Source organism: Notamacropus eugenii, chromosome 1, assembly GCF_028372415.1.
Source record: "Notamacropus eugenii isolate mMacEug1 chromosome 1, mMacEug1.pri_v2, whole genome shotgun sequence".
In the NCBI taxonomy this organism is placed as follows: Eukaryota; Metazoa; Chordata; class Mammalia; order Diprotodontia; family Macropodidae; genus Notamacropus; species Notamacropus eugenii.
In genome coordinates this window covers 612,755,885-612,770,791 of record NC_092872.1, presented here as the reverse complement: position 1 = coordinate 612,770,791, position 14,907 = coordinate 612,755,885, and the positions used below count along the sequence as shown (strand labels likewise).

Here is a 14,907-nt window from a genome sequence, read left to right as displayed (position 1 = left end):
CTTCACTTATTTCCATGTCCAGTCAGTTTACAAATCTTGCTGTTTTTTACCTTCACAACATTTCCCAGGTTTGACCCCTTCTTTCCATTCACATATTTACCATTGTATTTCAGGCCCTTATCACAACTATCCTCTAGATTATTGCAAAAGACTTTTTCTTGGTCTTCCTGCCTTTAATTTTTTTGCCATTCATACTACTGCCAAAGAAATTTTCCTTAAGCACATATCTGACCATGTAACGCCCCTAGGTAGTCAGTTCCAATGACTTCCTGTTGTCTCTAAGATAAAATGTAAGCTCTTCTGTTTAGCTTTTAAAGACAGACAGAACCTGACTCCAACTTGTTTTTCAAGCATCATTGGACACTGCTCCCCTTTTCATGTGTTGTGGTTCTGTTAAACTTGTCTTCTCTTCTGGTCTTAAAACACTACATTCCGGCCCTTGTCTCTTTGCCTTTACACTAGCTGTCCACTATGTCTGGCATACACTCTACCTGGTAGAACTCCTTCTTTGCTTTAATAGGCATCTCAGGCACCATTTAAACCTTTCCTGAGTCCTACAACTTCTAATGTTTACCCTTACAAAGTACCTTTTATTTTACTGCTTTTGTATATTTTTGTATTAACTTTATATTTGTAGGATATATATTTGCATACACACTTGATTTCCTTGTTAGGATATAAGCTTATCTTAGGTAGATGGTTTCATTCTTTGTACTTATATCCCCAGTACCTAACACAGTGCCTGTCACAAAGTAAGTGATTAATATATACTTGTTGATTGGTAAAAATATTAAGTAGTATTGCCCTGCAGACCAATTCCTGTCACACTCTACCAAAGTTGCCTTTTAAGTTGGCAGCAAACCATTGACACTCTTAATTTCTTTTTTTTCCGTGAGTGAAAATTCTTCTGTATACTCTCTCACTTTTTTTAAAAAGAAAGTTAAAAAAAATATGCTTCAATCTGCATTCAGACTTCATTAATTCTTTCTCTCAAAGTGGATAGCATTTTTCATTCTAAGTCCTTTCAGTCATTTCCCTTTCTCTTTTCGCCATCCCCTCCTTTTTCTCTTTTGAGTGAAATGTATTTTTATACCCAGCGGTGTGTTTCTTCTTTCCTCCTTTGACCAGTTTGTGGGAGAGTGAGGTTTGAATCAGCCATTCCCCCCCATTCCACCCTCATTTATGTGGACTTCAGCTTTAACACCTGAACTGTGAGTTAATTTTCCCTAAATTTCCTCTTCCTCCCTAATGTATTCTCCCTTTCCATTCCTCTTTCAAGATATAACAAAACCGTTCCTCGTCTAATTAGACTGCCTCTGTGACCCCCTGATGATGATAGGGTGCAGAGGGTACACATATATCATCTCCCCATATTAGAATGTAAGCTGTTTATCTGTATTTACTCCTTTATTGTTGTTAACCCATATTTGCTTTTTAATGTTTCTGTTGAATCCTGTGTTTGAACTTAAAGGTTTCTTTGTAGCTCTGGTCTTTTTATCAGGAATGCTTGGAAATCCTATTTCAGTAAAGGTCCTTTTTTTTTTTTTCTTCTGTAGGATTGTAATCAGTTTCCCTGGGTAAGGTTGTAAGTCTGTATCCCTTGTTTTCTGGAATATCATATTCCAAACTCTGTGCGCTTTTATTATAGTAACTAGTACATCTTACGTGATTCTCACTATGGCTCCTGAGTACCTGAATTGTTTAAGCCTGCTTGCAATAGTTTTTTTTCTTAGACCTCAAAGATACGGATTTTTGCCATAATATTTCTGAGAGTTTTCATTTTGGAGTTTCTTTCAGGAAGTGACTAATGGATTCTTTTTTTCTACTTTGTCCTCTGGTTTTAAAAGGTTTCTTTAATAATTTCTTGATATATGATGTCTAAATTTTTCTTTTTGGTGGGGGTGAGAGTGGAGTTCATGGCTTTTGTGTAGTCCAGTGATTCTTAAATTATCTCTCTTCCATCTGTTTTGCTGTTTAGTTGGTTTTGCCATGACATACCTTGCGTTTTCTTCATTTGTTCAATATTTTGACTTTTAATATTTCTTGTATCATGGAGTTTTTAGCTTCTGTTTGAATTCTAATAGCATTTTACTAAATAACAAGCATTTACTGAGCACTTACTGTGTGCCAGGCACTACACCAAGCCCTTGGGATCCAAAGAAAAGCAAAACCATGATCCCTGCTTCAAGGAGCTCACATTCTAATGGAAGAGACAATATGCAAATAACTATATACATATATGCAAGATAGAAATAGAATCAATGGACTGGTCTTGCTTCTGCTTTCTTGGGGTAATGAGTAGTATGTTATCCCACAGTCCTGGGGACAGCTCAGGCTGGAATCCTGCAAGATTTCAGTGCTGCCAAAGTGGTCTGATCTATGCTCCATCCTGTGCCCCACTGCCTCCCTGGGTCTGCAAGTTCACGACTTGGGTTTGGATCCAACCACTCTAGTCTGTAGGCTTACCCTATTTGGATTTTCAGTAAACTGCTGCTAGACTAACCACTATCAGCCAGTTGGGAAACTGATGCTTCATAGTGACGGCTTTAAGTTTGCCTTTGGTCTGGAATTCCTGCCCCTATTATTCCTCTGCAGGCTTCAGACTGAGCTGGAGACTGGAATTGAGCTCCTCCACTCTTGTGTCTGAGGCACATAGCCACTACTGACTTCTAAAGTTGCTTTTTACTAACTCCACAGCTCAGGGCTTTTGACTGCCTCTTACTCTGTAAAACCACACCTAGGTGCAGGTCCCCTACTCAGGCCATGCTTGAGTCTTTGACCCCGAACTGGGTAGTGAGCAGTAGAGCTGCTTTTTTACACTTGTTCTGTACTCTGTAACAAGTTCAGGCCCTTCTGTACTGGCTCTTGATATCTTCTCACCCTGATACACATCCTCCCCTTGTACTGAAATGCTCTGCCTGGTCCTTCCTTGCTAGAGCCTTTCCCAGTGTTTGCAGACTTCCCTGTTTCCCTAGATGGAAAATATATGTGATTTTTTTTCCCCCTTTGATTTCTTGATTAGTAGTGGGTCTGGTACATTTTTGTTTTAGATCTATTTAGAGAAGTTGGGAGGGAGGGGATTTGGCTATCTGCCACTCTGCCCTCTTGGCTCTGTTCTTCTTTCAAGAACTCATTCATAATTGCCAATGCTCTGCTGTACATGTGTACCTTGAAGTCCTGTCAGCATCAAACTAGAAATTCATATTGTCTCCAAAACCATCTCTGCTTTTGTTGTTTAGTCTTCTTCTCCCCCCCGCATTAAGTCCATCTCTTCATGAACTTATTTGGGGTTTTCTTGGCAAAGATACCAGAGTGGATTGCCATTTCCTTCTCCAGCTCATTATACAGATAAAGAAACTGTGGCAAACAAGATTAAGTGACATGCCCAGGGTCACACAACTAATAAGTTATCATATTTGAACTCAGTGAAATGAGTCTTCCTGATCCCAGGGCTGGCACTCTATCCATTGCACCACCTGTCTCTCCTTGAAAATTCTCTATTTCTGTGTGTTTCCCTCCTATCTTTCCTGTCATCCAGGTTCACTGGAGTCAGCCCTACCTCTTATCTCCCATCCTAGTCCTGTGTATCAGATCACCTGCTGAGTCCACACAGTCTCCATTTTTATCTTTTTCTTTTTTTATCTTTTTTATCTTTTCCTTTCTTTGAACATAGCCACCACTTTTGGTACAGGCCCTCTTTTTCACTTCTCACCTGGATTATTTTAATGGTCTCCTAATTGTTCTCTGCTGTTTCGAGTCTCCTCCTTATCCATTCTGTCCCCCTCACTGCTGGTGCCTTCATTTATTGTCTGTATCTTGCATGTACATAGTTGTTTGCATGTTGTCTCTTCAGTGGAATGTGAGCTCTTTGACCATGGTTTTGTCTTTATGTCTCAGTGACTTAGCATAGTGCTTGGAACATAGTAAGCACTTAATTGTTGATCAGTTGCTTTTCATACCTTAAAGAGAGGGAGAGGGACTGAACCTGAGATTTCACTGTTATGAGGGACTCTCAGGTGAAAGTGCCAGTTGTACTTTCTCTGCAATTTGGAGACCTGGAGTTAAACTGTCTAGGTTTGCTTTAACTCATAGTTGTCAGAGATAGAACTTGAATGAATCTTCTGTCTCAGAATCAGCTTGATCTAATGTTTTCTCAAAAACCTGAAAGCTCTCTATAAATGTCGTATATTCTCCTGGTTTTACATAGGCCTTCTTAAGGGAAAGAAAACTCAAGACAATTTAATTTAACCAGATTTGACAGAAGTGTAATTCATCCAAAGTTAAGTCAAGCCCCACAAATTTCTTAAAGATACAATATATGAGGGACAAGCATTTGGTTTGTGAAAAATACTGTTGATTTAGCATTTAACATCACTCTGAAGGGGTTTGTCCATTTGAGTCTCTAATTTTTTCATCCCCATTGGTCTGTGAGAAGAGACTAAACTCAGACACCAGTGATATTAATTTAATATCAAAGATGTGAGAACATTTATGTAACAAGGCTAATAAATCAGTAAGTTATTTGTGGCCTATTTAGTTTGGATATTTTATACTTAAGGAACAAGTTGTTTGTTTTGGTTTTTTATTCCCTGCCCATAATTCACAAGTCAACATACGTGTTTATTACGTTAAAACTTGATTAGAATTTTGGTGTTAAATTTAGAAATTTGCAGTTTCATGTGTTAGCTAGTTCATTGCCCTTATCTAATGCCTACCAGACTCCTGCTTTGCATTTATCACTTGTTGAAAGTGTTGTATTTTTATCTTAGTTTTGATAGCTTGTAGACATTTCCCAGAAGCAAAGCAAAATAAGGTCTTGCTTTTTTTATTCTCAGCAACAGCATATACCTGAGTCCTAAAATCTTACTTTATGATTTACAAATAGTGGTTTTTCATATTCTATTAAAATTCAATTCTGTCATTGTTCCAAGAGCATGAATTAGTAAAAGATTGAACTATTACAATTCTAAAATAAAGTTTTCTGATTGTTGATAAACTTCCTTTTTTGGAGTTGATTTTTTTTGTTGTTATAAAGGAAAAAGGGTTAAAAAGATTTGAATTTTCTAAAAGGGGAACAGGAAGAATTTAAGAAAAGTAATGGCTTATAAACACTGTGGTATTAGCAGATTGAAGCAAATAATTTTACACTGCCTCCCTTTGGCTCCACCCTAGGATGGACCCATATTACTGGGTGGTACTAAAATTAAATTGCCTTAGCCTGATCCGTCCAGACCTTTTTGCTTAGGAATGTGCTTGAGCCAATATGACCTCTGTGGGCAAAAGATTCCAGACTCTATTTGTGTTGGTATTCATCTCGAAGTCATCTCATGTTTAAAGTGGCTGAATCTTGAGAACTACTGAAAGCCTGTTCCCATATTCACCTGTCCTACTTATCCTTTGAAACTTTAGATATGAAAAGTAATGCCAAGAAACCTTTTTTTTTTTTTTTGCCTGACACTTTAGACTTAGTTTGGCTTACCAAAAATCTAGGGGCAGGAGGGTGTTCTACCACTTTTTGTATTCTCTCTTTAAGTCAGCTTCACACTTTACTCCATTGTAGCATCTAACTTTGAAGAAATTTGCTGATATTTGTGAACAAACAAGGTTGTCTTATCCTATTGGGATACTATATAAAGAGAAATAGAGTAGGAAAAAAATTTATTTTCAAGGTTTGGTTTTTTTGTTTGTTTTAAAGAATGTAATATAAAGAATGTGTAATGAGCTTATAAAATGTTTAGGTCAAGAAGAACAAAAGCAAAATTATGTGCAATGTAAATAATATAAGCCAACTATGTATGTATATATATATACACATACACATATATATACATACACACACATATATAATGTCATCTCTCCTGATAAATGTGTAGGTTCCTTCAGAATCAAGGATTATTTAATTTTTGTGTTTTTATATTTAGCATTTATCACAGTGCTTGGCACATAGTAGATACTTAATAATTGCTTTTTGATTAATTGATACTGGCTCCTGTGCTTATGCTAACTATTAAGCTTTCAAACTATGGTGCTAGAGAAGACTTTTGAGAGTTCCTTGGACAGCAAGGAGAATAAATTTAGGCCAATACTTAAAGAAATTAATTCAGATTCTACACTGGAAGGTCAGATACTGAAACTGATACTTAAGATACTTTGACCATACAATGAGAAGACAAGACTCCTTGGAAAAGACCATGGTGTTGGGAAAGATTGAAGGGAACAGTAGAAGATGAGATGGACCATCATGGAAACAACAAATACGGTGTTGGAGAGTTAGTGGAGAATAGAGGGGCCTGACCTGCTATGGACCATGGGGTCATGAAGAGTTGAACACAACTGAAGAACAGAAGAATTCAATAGTTTTTGTATTTAAAAAACCTCACTAATTTTGGACTTGAGAAGACCAGTTAGAATTATTTGAATCAATCCCACAGTTACTAAATCCTTAATAACCGAATATTTTTTAAAATTACATTAAATTAATAGACAGTAGCCCCAAACTCTGCTACTCACTAGTTTACAGTGTGGTCTTGGGCTACTCACTTTCTCTCTATTATCTATAAAAATTAGGAGAATGAACCAGACAACTCTTAAGTCTCTTCTCTCAACTCTTAACATTCTTTTGGTCTAAGTACAAAAGTAAGTTAACAAAGTTTTGCAATAATGGAAGGGTTTTTTTAGTAGCTACTTCACTGAATGTGTAATTACCACATCAGTTGGTATCTTAATGTGTTCATTGTTTCTAAGAGCTTAAAAGTGGTTAATTCTCAAGTTGGTTAAACTTAATCTCTTCTCATTTACTAATTTTGCTTAGAAAAATTTGTGGATGCAAAAATTTTTAACCTTACTAAATAAAGAGCTGATAGTGAATCATAGATTGATGGGAGTTTTCACATACGGAGTAGTTTCAGCAGTAACTTTTAGATATAAGGCATCTGATAGTTACAAATATATAAATTCTTGTCTTTTATAAAATAGAATTCCTCTATAATGAGCCTACACACAACTTCTAATAGTTTCAGGTCGTTCAGTTAAAAAAATTTGAGATTGATCTTGGTTTTTTTTCTTGCAGATGTATTCAGTATTTTATTCAGCTAAAAATCATTTCCAGTTCAATACTACGTATTGTTGGCAGTACATATCTCATCCAACACATAATATGATAGCAACTAGTTGGAAAACCAAAGGGTATATCTGATTCTTGAACTGCCTGTTAAAGCTATGTAATATTGGATTGCTTTTAAAAAAGCAACAGTATACTTTTAAAAACAGGGTGCAGAGTAATGTTTCCATATTTCCATCTGATCTGAAGAATGTAAATGATGTTAAAATTAAAAGTCCAGCTTGTGATATAAAATTCATCTTTATCCAAACTAAAATTATTGTTAAGATAGTATTAATAACGTGCAGGAGCCTGTAGTTTCAGCAGGTCACACTTTACATTAAAGATCAAAGTAATTGTGGCCTATATTCTTTCCACCTATGCTTAAGAAACTTGATAACTTAGCGGTACAGCCAAATTCGATAAAAAGGTAAGTTTACTGTACTGATTTTAAGACATGTTAGTTTCTGTTGTGAATGTCATTCCTTTAGTTATTGCTGTTGGTGAAACCAGAGTGGTTCTGGGATTTGGATTTAGGTGGATTGAGCTCCTTGTATGCAAGAACTCTACTTTCCTAATTAGAAATTCTCCTTCCAGTTTTTGGAAGAAGTGTGTCTGTCAAGCATGTGGCTCATTCCAGAATGACCAGGTGAAAATTCATTGGAAAAGACCTTGATTTTGGAAAAGATTGAAGGCAAAGTGAGAAGGAGACAGCAAGATGAGATGGATCATGGAAACATGATCTTGGGCAGATTTGGAGAGATAGTGGAGGATACAGGGGCCTGGCCTGGTCTGTGGGGTCGTGAAGAATTGGACACAATTGAACAAACGAAAGGGTGTGCTAGCCTTTGTATTAAGTGATTGTAAAGCCCATCCAGAGAAGAGTTGGGTAGAGTAATTTGGTTGCTATTCATCTAGGTCTTGAGTAGATACTGTGGTTAGATACTAAAATTTAGCCTCAAGATGTGTTAAGGAAATTTTGGTTTACTTAGGGAAATCTTAGGTAAGTTATTAGAGAAGTGGGGGGAAGATTCGTTGTGATCTCTCTATAGAGCAGGGGTTCTTCACCTGAGACTAGGGATCTTTCAAAAATGTTTTTTAATAACAGTACTTCAGTATAATGATGTCCTATTTTGTGTCTTTATTATTTTTGTGCCCTTAATTTTCCAAAAAGGGATCTGTAGGTTTCACCAAGCTGCTGAAGGAGTGTATGACACACCAGAAAAGGTTAATAGCTCCTGCTTTAAAGGATCAACTTAGTAAGAAGAGCCTTAAAAATTATGAACTCTTTAACTATAAAACTGCTGCACTGATAAAGGCTTGTATTGTCTGCTGAGCCTAGAACTCTTTACCAGATTTTACCCTGCAGCGTTTTGTCAACTGGATTTTTTTTTAAACTTACCATTAACAGAATGTAGGTTTGTAGCGGTGGGGAACTGCTAACAGATGCTTAGCCACAATCATGTCAGCAGTGTGGATGTAATAAACATAAATGAGATACATTTGCAGATGTATTCCTTGTATCTCAAACAAGATTACTGTTTGAATGAATGTTCAGGAGTTATAACTTTATTCATCTATTTGATTGATGCTACTAACAGAAATTCTAAAGATTAATTTTTAGTTAGGAGGAGATTCTGTGGAAATTTTTTAATTATTATGTACAGCTAAAAAAAAACAAACCTGTATCATATCTTAAAAAATAACCTTGTGGCTGAGATTTACCTAATCTTTTATTTGGAGTATCATGAAAACAGGTTTTGAGTTTGTATATGCAGTAGTTCTTCCTTGTAAAAAGTTTTAAGTTTTGCATTTAGAACTTATGCTTGATGCCAGATTTTATGTACACATATAAGTTCTTCCACTTTACCTTGCTTTGAATTAGATAAGATAATAGTAAGGTTCCTGGAAAGTCAGAGGAACAAATTAAATAAGTCTAATGAAAGTCCCAATGTGTGTGCATCTCCCAATTGAAATTGTTGATCCTTATGTGCTGCAATATGTGCCTTGCCTGTTTCCTTCAGGTTGATATTTGAGCTTCAATAAACAGGAGGAGCAAAATAGGAAGTAGTTTTCATGGCCTTTTAGGGCTTACTGCTTAGTAGAGAAGCTGTGATTGTTCAAGTCACAGCATAATGAAGTGAGGCGGTAATGAAAAGCTTTGGGCACACTGGCTGTGTAACTGTATTTATAACTTCAGCAGTCAGTTTATATGGGTTGGCTTTATTATATGTGTGTGAATGGTGCTTTCTGATAACAAGATCCCTTTACTATTAAGAAAGTAAATCCTGTTGCTGCTGAGAATAGTCAAATGCCTACTTTCAATTCAAATCATTCCTGTCAATTTGTACTTGTATTAATGCTCCTTGGCTTTTTTTCCTTATTCATTTCGTAATATACTCTTCTCTCTCCCACCTTCACTATCCAATGAGCCATCCTTTGTATTAAAGATTAAAGGAGGTGAAGGGGTTGTATACAGTCAATATGTTGGGCTGTGCTTAACAGTATATACAATACTACACACACAGAGCATACTCTCTCTCCCATTCATTCACACACTTTAAGGAATTAGGTACATTTTCTCAAACCCTTCCCCAGGACCAAACTTGACCATAATTATATAGCATTTGGTTTTATTTATTTATTATTTATTTATTTATTTTATTTTTGGCAATAGCCTTTTTCAGTTATATGAATTCAGTCCTGGTTTTGTTTACTCAACACTGTTAAATCATATAAGTCTTCCTGTGCTTCTCCTTATTCTTTATATTCATCATTTCTCACAGTCCCATTGCATGTTTATGGGCCCTGGTTTTGTTTCCAATTTTTTTAAGACATTCATTTTAAAGACAAAATACTCTGTTCCCATCATGAAAAAAGAAATAAGTAGAGGTTCCCATTTGTGGACAGAGTTCTTGTGAATAGTCCGTGTCTATCTGTGTGCTAAGCAGTACCATTTTTATCTTTATTGCCAACAAAACGTGTGTGACTCTCTACATTAAACATAACTTTTGCAGGCTAATAATATTTAACATTTTCCAGATATATGAATACGTGTTATGCTAAATACAGTAAAAATTCACTTAAAATCATTGCAGTATTCATAGTAACTTGTATTCTAGTGATACAGTAACCATAATGAGATCCATGAAATCTTTTTTTTTTTTAAACCTTAAAGAAAGAAGGAATCTCCATACTCAAAAAGGTTGGGACACACTGGAATAGATTTAGACCACTTTTTGGTCTTGAATCCTACATTTACATCATCCCTGCTTTCTGGAATTAGTTCAAGATTTAGAGAGAAGGGTTTGTTTGGGGGAGTTTCCTTGTTCTTATCTCCAAGTAAACATATGCTGCAGCTGGGTTTAAATTGCCAGTGTCATTTAAATGTGTAACTGACCCAGGAGTTGCATGTACTGCAGAGAGAGACACTGTTCAACTTGAGACATGAGGTACTTGAGGGAAAAGGTGCGTACATTTTGAAGCTTCATTCTTTTTCTTGGTCTAGACCTGTGATTTCATCACAACTCATCTGTAGCTTACACTCGAAGAGAATTTCCTCAAATGCTGAGAAGCAGACATGTCTATGGTCCCAATAGCTAGTATGTGTTTGTGGAAAGAATTAACCTGGGTTTAATTCTAAAGCTGTCTCTCTCCACTACTTCCCCTTACGGCTGAGAAAAGATTATGTTTTAATTTTTACTCACTGAAATTTACTGCCTTGTATGTATTTCAGCATTGACTCTTAAAGACAAATGGAACATTAGAGATCATAACTGAGTCCCAGCAAAGTTAAATGAACTGTCCAATGTAACATTTTGCAGCAAAGCAAGCAATAGAGGTGAAATTGGAGCCACAGTCAGATGTTTGGGATTTTTCTTAATGAAGTGAACTAGTCTTCTTTTTTGGCAATATAATCTATTTTATAGGGTCACATGAAAGGAGAACTGTAATTCAGAACTCATTACAGTCTATGTATGTAATGATTTATATGTAAAAATGACATACCAGCAATGCATTTGATTCATCGGTGATGAAATTGCTGGCAGAAGTAAATTCTGTTTTTTTATTTGAATGATATTATAGAAGGGGCTTGAGGATAGGAAAATTGTCCTGTAAGAGAAGGTGTATGTGTGTCTGTATGTACCAAATGGAGCAAAATGTTTTTTTTTTAATGGTATCATGTCCTGTAGAAATGAAAGATGTGAGACTTAAACTTTTTGAATGTATTGATTGGCCTCTTAAATATGATATCCTTTAGTGGACCATTCTTTTGGAATAGTATGTAGTGAAAATGCAGTTTCAAAGATTGTTTCGCTGGAAAGCCTGCAAAATACATAACTTTTTTTTTTTAAGAAACCATAAATATTTTTCATTAGCTAGAATTGGATGAGTCTCTCCAAACACTACTCCAAAGTGAAAAATAATCCTGTTTTCATTTTTTTTTCCTTTTCGGTTGATGTTTTCTAGAGCCTAGCCCAACTAGAGAACCTGTGCAAGCAGCTCTATGAAACTACTGACACAACGACCCGACTCCAGGCAGAGAAAGCCTTGGTTGAATTCACCAACAGTCCTGATTGCCTGAGCAAGTGCCAGCTCCTCCTGGAAAGAGGGAGTGTGCGTATGATCTGATGATTTCTGAAGAATAGTGGAAAGCTAAGGAAAAGCACCCAGTGCCGCTTTAACTTAGGGGAAAGAACATGGTCACTTGGGGCCATCTACCCTGGTTTTTTGCTTTGATTGGTGTTGTTTTCTCAGACTTTCTATCCATCATACTCTTACTGTTTGAAAAATAACATTAGTCTGACTGGTAGTTGTAGTAACTGGCTACTCTGAGATTTCAAAATACATTTACATTTCTCTTTCCATGGAAATTGGCTTTTCAGATGAGTAGATCATAGAGGCCAAGCACTGCCATGAGGAAAATTATTTTTAAAATTAATTTTTTTCTTTAAATCTTTTTCTGTCATCTTAAACTAGTTTTTTTGGAACTCTGCTTCCACTTAGTGGTCAAGTTTTTATACTTAATTTACTTTGCTAATAAATGCTTTACATTTAAGTAGAAATGGCTTAATGTCAGTAGCTGCTTTCGTATACATATTTAAATGTCTTCTTTTTCCTGTTATTCAAAGTATTTGCTAAAAATAACCTTCAAGTTGTTATTTAGTTATGCATGCAAAAACTTTGAATCATAGAAGGCTTATACAATTTGCCTATAAACAAGGAAAGAGGGCACTAGGTGGTGCAGTGGAATGAAATACTAGGAATGAAGTCAGAAAGACCCGAGTTCAAATTTGGCCTTAAAATTCTTACTCTGGGTAAAGTCACATAACCACTCTTTGCCTCTGTTTCCTAAACTGTAGAATAAGAATAATAATAGCACCTGGCTGCAGTGTGGTTGTGAAGATCAAATGGAGCATGATTTGTAACATGCTTAGCCATGTAGTAGTGTGTGTATGTACTTATTATTCTCTTTCCCTCCCCTTGATTGCCTATTTTCTTCTTTTACGTTCTAAAGAAAAAATTTCTATAATGAAGATTAATTTAAAGCCTAGGAAATGTACTTGAGGTGACAAGTTTGTGGTCAAAGAACATATACTACTATGGTCTGCAAAATCACTTTTTGACATGGCATTTTAAAGTATGTTCTTTAAGGTATCTCTGCAAATAATTCTTAAAACTACTTGATCATAAGATGCAATATGGTTCTAATTACACATCCATCTCAGGATGTCATTAGTCCTCTTCAGAACGAAGGACGAACAGCATACATACCAACAAACCTTAATGTACCCCCAAAGTGAAATCTGCCGCCTTGTATTGAGACCTCTAGTTTATTTTATTGCCCATATTCTGCACATTTGTGTCTATGCATCTGAGGCCATGAGGACTTATTGCTTCTCCTAGATATAGCCTTTTGTAAGTTATTGGGTCTTTTCACTTTTCTTTTTTCTTTGTCACACTTAATCTTGGTGGTATCTGGTTTAGTGAATTTATCCCTGCCTTCTTTCCCCACAATTTTCAGTTCAAACATCTCTTGGTAGAACAAATCTCTAAAGAAATGAAGTTTACCAATCATTGTAAAAGGTGTTTGATCCATATCTAAAGTCCTCAAATCCAAATCCCCTTCTTCAACACTGTCTTTTTAACCAACTCTTCTCATTCCATGTTGTCCTTTCTCTCTTGAAGGCACATTAGTAATTGAGTTGCAAATAACAACTATACCCATGAGGTCTTTAGTTTCTTGCCTAGGGGGTTATGTCCCTAGCACTGATTTCTAGGATCCTTTTCCAGATCACATAGTAATCATGCATAGTCTGACTGAGAAGCATAAATCATATTTTGTGTCATGGATTCAAGTTCCGTTAGTTTCCCATGTTAGATGCATAGGTGTTTTATTTTAAAATAATATATAACTTTAACATTAGTGGACAGCCTTTTGGTCTAAAAATGCAACTGTATTCATGCAATTGTGTATGACCCTTTATTAAATTATTTTTTAATAATTACCTTGAGCCTGTTCCCTGCTTAATATCATGTTAAAACCATATGGAAGAATTCTTACAAGATTCTTTCAAGTGGATTATAATTAGGTGGAATGCTCACTTTTCAATAGGTTCATTAAAACCTATACTCAAGTGTGACAATTCTACTTACCTCCAGGGAAATTTTTTATTTTTCATAAATTAATTTTATTAATATACTCTAAAGCTCACTTGACACTGAGTAGTATGTACAATTCTCAGAGCTGTAATTGATCAATAACCATGCTGATGGAAAGGTATCATTTTGGGATGAGGTGCAGATCATAATTTCTAATTTTTACTCTTACTGTATACGTATTAAGAATATTTTAAGATAAAAGTCATCAGGCATTCTTAGTTTTAAGTAGTATGAATGACATCTGCTGCTCCAACCAGTTCAAATAGCCTTTCACACTCTTTAATGTGTCTTGTATGCTTCCCTTTGCTCATTGTTATGATCTGCCACCTCATTAATTTAGCAGATATCTGAATTGGGTTCCTTATTATGGTGGATTTTGGGTTTTGGTGTTTATTCCAATTGCTTGAATGTATTTGTTTCCAGATTGAAGCTATATATGCTTGTCCTTAGCATGCTCTGTGACATTTATCCTTGGAATTATATGCTACATTAATTTTCTAAGATTAAAATGCATCAAAATTTATTACTGCTTTTAAGGCAGAGTTTGAGCAACAAATAAATTTAATAAATAAAAACTTCTGGTTTACCAGCTAAACACTTCATTTTGAAACTCAGACTTTCTTGATTTGTTTTCACAGTCATCGTACTCCCAGTTATTGGCAGCTACATGCCTTACAAAGCTTGTATCGCGTACAAACAACCCTTTGCCATTGGAACAACGGATAGACATTCGTAAGTACAAAATTTTCCATGCTGAAGCAAATTAATTGATTTTATTAATATTACTTTGAATAGGAGCTAAATTCATCTTTGCTTGGTAATGTTCTGAAAATTGCTACACATTAAATTATTAAGACCTTTATAAATGATGAGAAGGCATATAAATGTATGTTTGTGAAACAGAGGTAAAAACTTAGTTAATTTTGTAGGTGACTCATCTTTTCTTTATCTGGGATTTTCTTTCATTCAGTCTTTATAGGCACCAGTAAATAAGAAATTTATCAGTAAAGGTTGCACTTCTGTCAAGGATATTTTCTTTAATTGCCTAAGAATGACTACCTTTATGTTTCCCTGAATGTAATCTAAAACTCTATATGTGTAAGATTCATAAGTCTGGACTACTTTTCTAAAATTTTAGCTACTAT

At 35.5% G+C, this 14,907-nt stretch overlaps 1 protein-coding gene across 2 annotated transcripts in view; it reads left to right on the top strand.

The window, feature by feature from the left end:
• XPO7 (exportin 7) overlaps positions 1-14,907 on the top strand; it is a 90,128-nt gene that overhangs the window by 41,880 nt on the left and 33,341 nt on the right. The window contains exons 1-3 of one of the 2 annotated variants that reach the window (XM_072634942.1): positions 10,491-10,567; positions 11,570-11,716; positions 14,401-14,494. In XM_072634942.1, coding sequence (XP_072491043.1) covers positions 10,547-10,567; positions 11,570-11,716; positions 14,401-14,494 — 262 coding nt within the window. In that variant the 5' untranslated portion in view covers positions 10,491-10,546. Of the gene's footprint in view, positions 1-10,490; positions 10,568-11,569; positions 11,717-14,400; positions 14,495-14,907 lie in introns of those variants that run through there. The other variant, XM_072634943.1, reaches the window with a different exon arrangement.